The 13,721-nt window shown below is 37.8% G+C and overlaps 1 protein-coding gene across 1 annotated transcript in view; it reads right to left on the minus strand.

The window, feature by feature from the left end:
• LOC147891220 (homeobox protein knotted-1-like LET12) overlaps nt 1-13,721 on the minus strand; it is a 37,440-nt gene that overhangs the window by 19,350 nt on the left and 4,369 nt on the right. The window contains exons 3-5 of the mRNA XM_087389873.1: nt 11,024-11,144; nt 10,711-10,901; nt 10,330-10,458 (exon numbers count right to left, since the gene is read on the minus strand). Of these exons, the coding sequence (XP_087245999.1) occupies nt 10,330-10,458; nt 10,711-10,901; nt 11,024-11,144 (441 nt within the window). The remainder of the gene's footprint in view (nt 1-10,329; nt 10,459-10,710; nt 10,902-11,023; nt 11,145-13,721) is intronic.

Genomic DNA, 13,721 nt, shown 5'->3' on the forward strand with positions numbered 1-13,721 from the left:
CTTATGTAAGTTAAATTATGTAAATTTTAGAAATGAAAAATATCCTTTTGTTGAACTCACGTGATAGGGTTACATAAGATGAGTGACACCCCCGAGGGAATAATCGATGCCCATCCATGGAAAGCCAACATTTAATACCCATGGAGGGGCATATTTTGGGCTTGACATGGTAGCCAAGTACGATACAAAGAGACAAATGTGGCCAGGTAGTCTATAATTCCCATACTTTCTACCATTGGTTTTATTTGTTTACACTAGCTCTAAGGAGTTTGTATAGCGGTTGAAGCCTCAGTGCGTAAAGATCAAATGGGTGGGGTCCTTATGGATTGGTTCAATGCCAATAATACAGAGGGTAATAGTCATAACAACATCCACATTGGAAAACTAAAAGATCAAAATCTTGCTTCACCATGTGACTTTCTCATAGTGGATAATCACTTGCCTCTCCCTACATACTTGAAGAGATTAGCTTTCTAGCTCTAAAGAGTTACCCCAAGTTAGCTTTCTTAATCATTCATAGTGGAAAGTCATGTTGACTCAATGTTGCTCACCTTTTCACCTTTGGTTTGGTCAAAAGTCTAGCAATTTTTCTCGGGGGGGTCACTCATAATATGTAACCCTATCACGTGAGTTCAACAGAAGGATATTTTCTATTTCTAAAATTTACAGAAATAAATATACATAAGGGACTAGTTAAAATAGTTTTGGAAAAAATTTACAGATTTGTATAGAAAAGGGGTACATTTTAGTAATGAAAAATTTATAGATAAGGGATTTTAGAAATAGGCCTTGAACTCATGTGATATAGAGGGTTTATACATAGTGACCCCCCGAGCAATTTTTGTCCTCCTCGACACTTGGATTTGTTGTCAATAGTTGTCTATGTGCCTAGTTGCCCCCAAAGCTCCCTCCTTTTCCCATATACTTTTCTATTCTATATCTTAACAAAGTGTTGCCACATGGAACCAAATATCCATGCCATGCATAGAATGTCCAAGAGAGAGAGTTGTGTGGAGAGCCTCTTGGAGAGTTATCTGAGTAGATCCACTAAGTTGATTTTACATATTTTGATGTGGTTAATTGGAGTAATTAAATAAAATGAAAAGTAGATTTCCATTCTATAATGAGTGATTCATTTATAAGGAGTCTTAGAAGGCAAATAAACTAATAGAGTGATAGGTATCAATGAGGTACTAGCAAGAAAATAATATCTATTTTCTTCACTCTTTTCTTCAATCATTCAATGTTGAAGGGTTCTAAGGCTAGACAAGTATGGAGATCCAAATCTCTCATCTACTGCAAAGGTACTTTCCTACATTGAAGAGGTGTTTCATCTCTCTAGCTATTTGATTTGATTCTAAAGAAGCAAAGTCAAATGAACACTTTTTGAACATTTTGTTTGTTTACTAAGATAGAACTATATCATGATCTTGTGATCATATTGAATGATGGACCAAAAACTGAGCCCATTTCTCCTTAAATAACTAACAATTTGTGATTAATTATATTTCAACACTCATAGTAGTTAGTATTTCAGGACTTCAAGCCTCATGCAATTCAATTAGACACATCAATCCTATATATCTTTTGAGGCACTTACCAAAAGAGTCATGGGCCTAAAACAATGGGTCAATAATGCTAAATTAGACACACAATCCCAACAAAGATTTTGATGAGAGAATCAAAGAGTTGAGCCAAAATTTATAAGAGAGTAAGTTTGGATAGTCTAACTTGCATGTCTCTAGAGTGGGGATAATGTCACCCTTTCCAAAGATTTGATTAACAAAGATGTTTGAGAGGGGATGTTGAAGTCAAATTGTGTAAAACATTGAAAATAAAATAATAATTTATGGAGAGCACCTCTAATAGGTCATCATTATGGCTTGATTGGTCACATCAAGGGATGGTTCAAGAAAGCTAGCTAACACATGTACATTTGTGGCCATGAATAATCCAATATGCAATTTGGGAATATTGAGGGAATTGGATATATTAAAGGGTGCAATCCCTCACTCATAACCTATTAGCTTCATGGAAGGGCCCACGGTCAGTGCCCCCAATTAAAACGTGGCAATTTTTGCTTCTTCGATCCCACAAAAATCATCCCAACCTAAATAAAGACAAGTATCCACCCAAAAAGAACCTTTATGTGGATAAATATTAGGATGATGAAGAGTTGGAAGGTGCAAGTGATGATGATGAATGCTATACCTTTTGTGAGAAAATGGATATGATTTTTTAAGTGGCTATGACAACTAACGACTATGAACAAAGTATTTGAGAACTAGAGGGGAGGGAGACATAATTATAAAACAAGCCTATTCAATTGCATGTAGGTTCAAAAAATATATCTAGCAAAAAGAGAGTACTCAATGAACTATTAAGTCTTGTATTAGGATAACCCAAAAGTTGTAGAAATGATGAGCCATGATGCTTGGTTGCAGCTTATTGAGACCGTGCCCAAAACACTTATGCCCAGAAATGGAATAATTGATTCAAAGAGAAGGATGTTCCATTTGAGATGGATGAGGATTCTTTAAGGGTAATCAATTAAGATCCTTGCAAAACAATTGGCTAAAAATGGAGAAGAATCAGCTAGGAAAATCAAACAGGTACGGCAAACATTGTTGTAGAACACAAGTGAGACCAAAACATCATAGTCTTGCAACTAAGATGCAAAGTTCATTACCATCTGGTTTTAGAGACCAACAAGATTTCCAATAGCCCGATGTTATGTGTTTGATATGGGCTAACCCCCTTGGTGTGCCCCCTTGTGTGCCTTGAAAGGTAAAATAGGTTACAAATGAATAAGCCACCCTTGGTGCTTGAAATGTGCATAAAATGGCATTTTAGTGATTCGGATACATTGGAGTGTTGAGACCCCTCTCTCTCATCCCACTGGCCCTTGGGAGAGAGGAAGTCCTTAGAATAGCTACAGTTTGATGGTTTGGAACACCTTCTCATTGGTGCCCCTTTTGTTCACATGTGGTAGCTCTGCTTCATCCTACAAGGATTAGAGTCAGTAGTTGTGGTAGATTCTAGGTATTGGGGCAACCATCACATCATTGACACATGGTAGTGAATGCTATGGTCTTCCTAGAGTTCTATAAACAAGTTTAAATCCTTGGCAATTGACTCATAAGTGCAATTTTAGTGTGCACAGGTAGTGTCTTGCATCGGTAGCCAATTATCTATGTGGAGTGGGGACTGAGGTACTTTGTTTTGCAACTTTGCTTTGTTGAACACTGTATGGTTAGTCTCACATTATCACCATGGTTTGAGGGATTTTGTTTGGTTTTATTGGTCCCCCTTTCAAGGTTCTTAGCCCACTGGGGTGTGTAGGATTTGGGCTAACCACCTTAGTGTTCCCCCTTGTGTGGCTAGAAGTTAAAAGGGGTAATGGATGAAGAAGGTGGCCCTAGCACTTGTGACACATGTACAATATAAAGTTTCATTAATAACATATAAAATCGGGGACTACTATGGGGCTTAGATATATTGGAGGGTTGAGACTCACTCTCTCATCTTGTTGGATTTTAGAGAGAGAGAGAGAAAAGAGAGAGAGAGAGAGAGAGAGAGAGAGAGAGAGAGAGAGAGAGGGAGGGAGAAAGAGGGAGAGGGAGAGGGAGAGAGGGAGAGAGAGAGAGAGAAGTTTATGCATCATCACTATGTCAAACAAGTTGACATTTCTAGGCAGAGTTTTCCATTTTCCACACATACTTTGCACTGTATCATGCACTAAACATAGCTCCTATACTTTGCATTGTACGATGGATAAGTGCTTGTCTTATGCCTTTGTACTATCCACATGCAATTTGCATTGTATCATTCAACATTACAAGTCTTTATCATTTAAACTAGCCTACGACCATCCTTTGTATATATGTTTTCACATAGATATATATATAGTGACTCGGGTTTTCCCTTGTACTCCCCAAGGGTAATTTCATCCATAGCTAGAGGGCCTAGTTTGAGTGGGGGTGTTAGAGCTATATATAGCTCACTGTAACTCATCCTAGTCCTCAACTATATATATGCCTTTGATCTATGAATAGAATCACTTCCTTGGGAGCAACTCTTGTGTTCATCTCTCTCGTAGGTCAAATGATGGAACAAAACAAAACTACCCAATCATTTTTGACAGAGATGAATGCACTATTAGAGACAAATCTAGAAGATTTCAGCTAGTAGGAAAAGGAGCCAAGGAAGGACGCTTGTACAGAATGCTATCTACAGTATCAGATTTGCAAGGCATGTCAGCTCAACCACAACAGATGCCACTATTTGCAAAATGGCACAAGAGATATGGACATATTAATTTCAAGAGCCTACTAAATCTCAGGAATTAGAATATGGAAATTGGGATTCCTAAATAAAAGTATGAGCATGGAGGGAGTATTCTCCCAAGTCAGCATCAATAGAAGGAGTAGGTGTTTTTCATGACTTTTTGACCTCCTATTAGTATTTTGCTCATAACTTCCTACTTAATGCTCAAATTTTGACAAAATTTATATCAGCACGAAGCTCTCTTTAAGGCACATTATTCTTTGTATTCAACTCTTGTGTTAAATTTCAAAACAAAAAAAGTTATGAGTCTCTGTGTGTGACTATTTATTTTTCATTTAGTTTGGAAGGAAACTCCAACACTGTGGCTAGAAACACACACTATTTAAGCTATGAAAGGATGCAGAATTGTTAGAAACAACATTAGCTTTGATACTATTTAAAGATATGCAAAGAGAGAGAGATGAGTAGCATGGCACGATATTGTTGTACCATATATATGCTTGATTATTCTCTACAAAGTGGAGTTAATGCAAAGTAGGTACATGCAAGTAGAGGATAATGGGATAAGGCCCTACTAGAGTTACCAGTCTCACTCAAGATTATGAACCTCATGCTATAGAAACCAAGACTAAAAAAGGACGGAGGTGATATAAATCTCAGGATCATGTACTTGGATGTAGATAATAAGAGTAGAAAAAGGGAAATGAATTTTTTCTTTTATAAAGATAAAGAAAACCTAAAGCATGAATGAAAGATTAAGGTTTCTATGAACCAAAGTGAAAGACAAAAAATCAATTCTCACATAGAATGTTGAACTATTCTAACCGCACTATTGCTAAACCATCACCAATGCAAGAACATGTTATAAACATGTCACAAGGTGCTATATGCACAAAACTGAGAGAAGAATGATCCCATGAAAGATGCACCACCTAGTAGCAGATTGAGGATCCCATGAAAGATGCACCACCTAGTAGCAGATTGAGGTTACTACTTAAGTTCTCAATAATCTAAAGGCCAAGATCCCAATGATTGAGTTTCCTAAGGAGCAAGATGTAAGGAATCAAGCGTTGAGCTTCATCCTCTAGCATGAATCAATACCATGACTTCATTAACACTTATGGAAGTATCACCTAGCATATGAGAACACTAAAATTCAAAAGATAGATAGAAAATAAATTTTTTAACAAGTCATGGCAAGAAATCAAGGAGCATATAGTATTAATATCACACAATTGTTGTAGTTTTCCCAATTTAAATGGACTTTATTGTTGACAGTTTGTAGCTCCCCATTCATCCAAATACAAAAATCATGTGTGTATATCTTGGACACTATGCTCACCATGGAGAGACCCTTGGTGAAAAATAAATGCTAGCTATGTCAATCAATATTTGAAATGCCATGATGAATGGTTTTTGTGGGATGGAGTATGTAGAGTGAGCATTATCTATGAGTATATCATAAGGAAGGATGTAGCAGATCGGGAGTACCTTAGACCTTGTCCAATCTAGGTGAAAATTCATGATCAATAGCTTATTGAGAGAAGAGATATGTTCTAGACCATGTCATTTAATGTTGGTTCGTTATAATAGCCAATTAGCTTGATTTGTACTAGCAATGGAGGAGAACACCTATCCTACTATTAGGTACCTAGTTGAACAAAGCTTGAAGAGACATGGTCTCGAGCTACATACGAAATGGAAATATGGAAAGCATAATGAAAGGCAAAATGGAAAGGAAAGAAAGTACAAGTGCAAGGCAATAACCAAAATACTCACAATGTATTGATAGCTTGATGTTGACTGATATTGTAGACAATAGACACGTACAACACTATATAGTGTGACACTAGACTCTTAAAAGTCACAATGTCTATGGGATATCTCCCAATATGACACGTGGCATGTTTAGGACTCACTAGACTATAAAACCACACCTAGACCACCTACAACACTCATTTTAGACTCACTTTGGCTTCATATTCCAAGACCCCCCCATGAAGAAGACAAGGTGAGAGACTCAACTGGAATGGAACCAAGAGAAGAACATAACAATGACGGTCATCAAAACTCTACATGACGGTAGACATGGCTCCCACACAATCTCAGAGGCAAGTCAATCTCAGAGGCAAGTGAGCATGGCTCAGATGCTAGTGAGCATGGCTTAGAGGTTAGTGAGCATAACATAGAAATCTCATCTAGCATGGCTCAAAGGCTAATCATGCATGGATTCATGACCAACTCAGAGGTCTGGGAGACCAATGCACCAACATCCTGGAACTCTCAAGCCAGGCCTAATAAACAAATATACCTATCAAAGCCAATACATATGGCTCCCACAGTATATCCCCTCGGGAAACCAAGATGAAGTCACACACCACTCATAAAAAAAATAACATCAATTTAGGAGGACTAGAGTACCTTATAGACTCAATGAAAACAAAATGATCAATACATATCATTTTAGGGGGACTACCCAGGGCAGAGGACCCCAAAATACATCAAGCTTTAGGAATAATAAAAAATAGATCTCTTAGGAGTAAGAGATGTCCTCCAAGTAGCCACAAGTAGCCACTGCACATATGTGCACATCCCTGCTAGTCGATGACTATGTCGATGAAGCAGTAGGCATGGATGCCCCAAAATATGTGTCGGTGAAGTCCATGGGGTAGCTACATGGAGCAGTCATGGCATGACTCTCAAAATAGAAGATGGAGAGTCACCCAAAAGTTGATCAATGCGAAGAACCTCAGGCACCAATCAGATAAGTAATATCGGGGAAGTCATGAGCACTCAAAGAGTCAATCAATGTGAAGCTCGGGCACCATGAGAACTAAGAGAAGCAATCATCAATAGTCGAGAAATATCTAGAGCTCACATCGATTGGTACGGGCAATCATAGTTCGATGTCAGGCCGTGTCATGCTCGGGAGCTCTCGGGAGCTTATATTAATCTCCTCGGGCCAAGTGAGAGAGGAATGTCAGGAAGTAGAAGACCGATGCCAATGCTGGGAATGTGAGGGAGAGAGAATTCAGAGGCACATATGAGCTGTAGAAAAATGCGGGCAGTTTGGGTAGCTCATTGCAGGCACTTAGCAAAGAAATAGTGGTGGATTGGTGATTGTTGTAGGAGCAACAGCATGGGTAGGAGCTGGAGCAGCAGCGTGGGCAAGAGTTGCAACATTGAGTAGCAGTTGCATGAGAAGCATGGGTAGCTTCGGGTCAGCAAGAGCTATGTGGTATGGCGGCAAGAGCTGCGTGGGCAGCTTCATGGTAAGGCAGCAAAGGCAGATAGAAGAGTGAGATGCAAAATGGCAGGCTTGTTTGCTGCTTGCTGTGGGCTGAATGGTGAACAGAGGAGCAAATAGAAGATCTGCAAGCTTGGGGGGTTCACTATGTATAAACCCTCCATATCACATGCGTTCAAGGACTATTTGTAAATTCCCTTATCTGTAAATTTTTCCCTAATAAAATTTACCCTTTTTCTATACAAATCTGTAAATTTTTTCCAAAATTATTTTAAAAACTCCCTTATGTACATTAATTTGTGTAAATTTTAGATATTAAAAATATCCTTTTGTTGAACTCACGTGATAGGGTTACATATGATGACTGACCCCCCCGAGTCTGCAAGATGGCGTACAGAGAGGCAGATCAGTTGGCTGAGCATTGGCAGGTGCTGCAGCTTCACATGGTCCTTCCTTGCTGAGGCTCGAGGTCTTCGCTGGTGAGGCTTGGGCAGGAGGAGAAGAGCTCAAGATGGAGAGGCAAAGCAAGAAGGGAGAAGGGAAAGGGAGCTCCTCCAAGAGAAGAGAGGGCAGCTTCTCTTTCCAGCCACCCTCTACCTCATGGAGAAGCAAGTAGAAAGGAAGGCTCTGATACCAAATGAAGAGACATGGTAGCTAGCTAGGAATAGAATGGAAATATGGAAAGCATAATGAAAGGCAAAATGGAAAGGAAAGAAAGTACAAGTGTAAGGCAATAACCAAAATACTCACAATGTATTGATAGCTTAATGTTGACTGATATTATAGACAATAGACAAGTACAACACTATATAGTGTGACACTAGACTCTAGAAAGTCACAATGTCTATGGGATATCTCCCAATATGACACGTGGCATGTTTAGGACTCACTAGACTATAAAACCACACCTAGACCACCTAGAACACTCATTTTACTTTGGCTTCATATTCCAACAAAGGTGATACATGATTCGGGAACAAGTACAATGACCATTTGAAATGGAAGACAGTGAAGTCAAAATTTGCTCTAACACTAAGAAGATTGTGAAAGAACTTGACCACCAAATTTTCTTAGCCAAATACATGTCCCATTTATCCTCAAGGGGCAGGTGTGGTGTGTGTGTGGGGGGGTCACTATAATATTTCATGTGAATTCAAGGACTATTTGTTAAATCCCTTATCATATAAACCTATAATATATCATGTGAATTCAAGGACTATTTGTTAAATCCCTTATCTATAAATTTATCATGAATAAAAAACACCCTTTTTCTATTCAATCTATGAATAGAGAAAGGGGGGCGGGGGGGTGGGCGGTGGGTCACTATATATAAACCTATATATCATGTGCATTCACATATCTATAAATTTATCATGAATTAAAAAAACCCTTTTTCCATTCAATCTTTGAATATCTCCTTTATATGATACCCTTCTTTTCGTGAAAATTTTGTAAAAAGGTAATTTAAAAAAGTACTACTTCTATTGAATCCACGTGCTATGCTTACATATTGTTGAGTGAACCCCTAGGATGATTTTTCAAGTACTGAGATGTGTTTAGTTGGAAATATATGGATGTAAGAGTCGTATCTTTTGAGATAAGTTAGCAATGCATCCCATGCCAAACCCATATGACCTCAAAGGTGTAGGATAAACCCAAACTATGCAAGACATTCTAAGACAATAGATCACCTCCTTCAAAAATGCTTTGTGTATGCCATTGACTAGAGTTATTGGATATTTAGGATATTAATGGTCCCAAAGAAAATGGTAAGCTTCCTATTTGCATAAAGTATCACGAGTTGAATGCACGCAAGGTAGGAGATCCATCTAAATTATTTTTAAAATTCATATCTTGGATTAGGTTGGATTACATGAATTATTCTCTTTAATGTACAAATATAGTGCATACAATAAAATATCCATTACGAACAAAGATCTATAAAAGACGGAATTCATAAGGGATATTGTACAAAGTGATGTTGTTTGGACTAAAGAGCATATCCTCCATTTTCCAAGGTTTTATGGTAGGAACCCTTAGGGACTACCTCACTAAAATTTTGGAAGCATATCTAATTGATCTCTATGTTTATACTAGCATCAAAGTAAAATATTTTTTTATAAATAGTTATGAATCTTAACCTAGTTTCTTTTTGTTTTCGTACTACCTTGGATGTATAAGAAAGGGTTGGAGACACCCAATTTGATGTTGTGGCCAAGATCTGCCAGCAATCCCCACAAAATCAAACCAGGACTCCCTAAGTACTCTTGTAGCCTTATTCAAAAGACTTACATAAATCGTTTTCCATACATGGGGGGTTGCGAGGAGGTGCCACGAAAAGTATTCCAAGAGCCAACATTGTGTTGCAAAGGATTTACTATTGGTGGAGCCAGTGTGTAAAATGTGAAATTAAACTGTGGCCCTTAAGCATTGACAAGAGTGGTTACTATGTAGCGTCCAATGGATAGGAGCCTTTTTAGTGGTAGAGCAGGAGCCTTTGCCACATTATGGCCTCTAATACGTCACCCCTATGGCAAGATATCATCCACTATAGGCTCTTTCTAAACATCAAAGACTTAGGGAGCCTAATGTTTGTCCGAAAGTTGGGAAAGAAGCTGCACATGGAGCTGTTGGAAAAGGAGTCATACATGGACACTATAGGAACAAACGTCAACGTGCACTTTTCTTGTCAATGCATTCCCTGAGAGAGGTTTAAACACTAGTGCATATTAAGAGTGCGCTGAAGGTCAAATATTTTATCGCGTAAAACACCTTAAGGAAATAGAGCACGTTACCGTTGGATATGGCCACTTGGAATGTGCATTCCACCACTTTTTTAGAACACTAGTATCTCCCGGAAGCTTTCCTGCTTGGCGTTTCCTCAAAATCTCCTTCCTTATAGCCGTGATGGTCTCTAGATAGCTCTGCGATACACAAAGATGATTAATTGATATGATTTATCCTTACAGCCGTGCTGCATTACCAGAAACTGCATGCTAAACGTTAGGGCAAATTGACTCTCGCATACTAAGGGCTACCACTACCAACTGTCGCGCTCAAGTAGTTAGATCTTTAGGCTTGCTCACAAAACGATTTGAAACACATTATTATTGGACCGTATGTTCAGATACAATGACAAACGAAAGGACGTATTTTGTAGGGCCTTGGTAATTTGCCTCCTTCAGCTCAAGTTTGAGTTCATCCCGGACATGCTCCAGGAGCGACCGATCTCTCTCGCCCTGGATCTCTAGTCCACCCTCCACTCCCCAATTGGAACCGTCCGCACCGTCGAACTCGTCCATTCCGCATCCTAAATCCCCGTCTTCTACCAGCTCTGGATCAAGACCTGCGCTTTGTGGAGATACTCCTGTGCAATCCCGAAACAAACCCGAAGTTGTAATACGATATATCAATGAATTGCACAGGAAAAACGTTGTTCTAAACCTTGTCCTTCACCTATTTGAAGATATTTCAAAGTCTAAAATTTACCAGTAAGTTCTTGGAAGGCTTGTTCGAGCTCACAATACGCAGCCATTGCCTTGGTCGTCGGGGGAATGACAAGGTCTTCTAGTTGCTTCTTGAAGAAGTGTAACAAGACTAGGTATGTTTCCTTCAAAGCATCACGTTCCAATGATCCATTCAGCATCTAAACTTTTTCAACTTCCAAGAACAATCTCTAGCCTTACGAAAATGTACAAGTTACTCTTGACTTAGGTATTCAATTGCAATAACATTTGTCCCTTACATTGTGAAGCCAATAGGTAGATTCCAACCTTAGGATTTTTAGCATGCATAATGTTCACATTAGGCAACTCAAATGGACGTCCCCCTATTTTAAGGAGGAGGTTCCTTACTAGCCCAACGCCCAACGCCCAATCCAAGAAAATAGGAGCATACATACACTCTTTTAACAAATATCCACTTGGAGATCTCACATAAACAAATGGTCTAATATCCACTTGGAGATCTCACATAAACAAATGGTTTGCAATCAACTGCAAGCTTTAAAATAAATATATCATAAATAAAATTTCTTACATAATTCCACATGCACCAAAAAAAGGCCAAAACCACCTAGCAAATGAATGAGAGAGAGAGAGAGAGAGAGAGAGGGATAGAGAAGAGGGAGGGGGGGGTAGTTAAAGGGGTAATGCAAGACAAAGAGCATTGGGGGGGGGTTCACTACTAAGAAACCCTCAAGATAAAAACCCCTTATAAATTTTGCATGGATAAACCCTTTCTTTATAGAGACTTGCAATTTGTTTCAAAAATTCAATAACACGTAAATACATTTCTATCAATTTATCTTAAACGTCCACTTAAGCCAATGTTGTATCCTTAAACATTGTTGGGTGAATCCCTCAGGACAAAGCGAAAGGAATATATGTAATAAATAGAAGACTACTAACATAGCAACATCAAAGAATATTGATGAACGATTACTATAAATATAAATCAAATTGGCAATTTGAAATGAAAAACATTGTAACGACCATCAACAATATTACTTTGTTCTTCTTGATGTGGTGTTATAACTTTGAAAGTGTTTTAAAAATGGAGATGTTGGTACTAACAACACCATGAAGCTACCCTTTTTTGGTAAGTTCAAAAAACACTCCAAATCCCTTGGATCAATCTTTTGGCTATGAGATATCTAATAGAGATGTTTGGCCACAAGTATGATGTCAATTTGTTTTCCACAACAATGGCCACTCATAATGCAAGGACACATGTCGTAGTGGTATTTCCATTATTCTCAATTCCAACTTTATATTTTACCCTCTCTTGCATGTACTACATCTTAACAGAGAAATATTTACATGTTAGTAAACTTTTCACATCAAGTCTTGTTGGTTAGGAAAAAGATTGAATTCAATTACCAACTGTTATTGTGAAATTTTTAAGCTACCTTAGTAAATTCAGAAGGTGCCTTTGAAATCCAAATCACTAGTATGATTTCGTAATTGTAAAGATCCTACATAGATCCTCTATTATGGGCATAGCTTCTCTCTCTCTCTCTCTCTCTCTCTCTCTTTGCAAGAGAAGTTATATGTCTTTGTCCCCAAGAGAAGTTATATGTCTCTATCCCCAAGAGAAGTTATATGGACAAATATTAGGCAAATGGCAAATCTAGAGCTTTATTCAAGTTATCTAGACTAATATTTACATCTATTATCCCACATTAACATAACTTTGTCATACAAGCTTCAAGTTCAGACCTCCAAGTACTCAAATCAATCAACACATGTCATCTAAAACTCAATACTCTCTCTCTTTCTAGATGTGTATATGTATATATATATACACACACCCATCCATTCATCTTTCCATCCATCCATCCATCCATCCATCCATCCATGTATCTATCTATCTATCTATCTATCTATTTATCTATCTATTGATCTATCTATCTATCTATCAACCTACCTATTTATTAATCTATCTATCTATCCTTAGGAGGTATTTGGGTTCACAAAAGGCCCACTTTTGAAAGGTAAAAGAAAATTTTGCATCCTATCCGGATTATGCAAGCTAATTCTACATCCATTATACAAGCTCCAATGCCATATAAGATTCAAATTTGAATAATGGAGAAAAAATTATAACTTGAATACTCCTTGTCCATAATATATCAATATATATATATATAACTAGAAATGTCTTGATGATATAATTCTACAAATATAAAGATTGATAAATTTAGAAGATTCTATACATAGGTTCTTCATAGCCAGCATCTATTTATCCATGATACATCCATGTATTTATATTGATCTACCTCTCTATCTATCTGTCTCTCTATCTATCTAGATATCTCTCTATCTGTCCATCTATTTGTCTATCCATCTACGATGTACTAATCAATCTATATATCTATAAATCAACCTATCTATCTATCAATCTAACTACCTATGTACCTATCTACCTGCCTGTCAATCAATCCATCCATCTATCAATCAATCAATTAACCAATCAATCAATCAATCAATCAATCAATCAATCAATCAATCAATCCATCCATCCATCCATCCATCTATCCATCCATCTATCTATCAATCAGTTGATCTATCTATTTGTCTAAGAACGTATCTATCTCTAAATCTATCTACCTACCTACCTACCTGTATATCAAAAAATTCATCCATCCATCCATCCATCCATCCATCAATCCATCCATCCATCCATC

Source organism: Dipteris shenzhenensis, chromosome 18 (genome assembly GCF_047967505.1).
Source record: "Dipteris shenzhenensis isolate YYH24624 ecotype China chromosome 18, Dip_SZ_1.0, whole genome shotgun sequence".
In the NCBI taxonomy this organism is placed as follows: Eukaryota; Viridiplantae; Streptophyta; class Polypodiopsida; order Gleicheniales; family Dipteridaceae; genus Dipteris; species Dipteris shenzhenensis.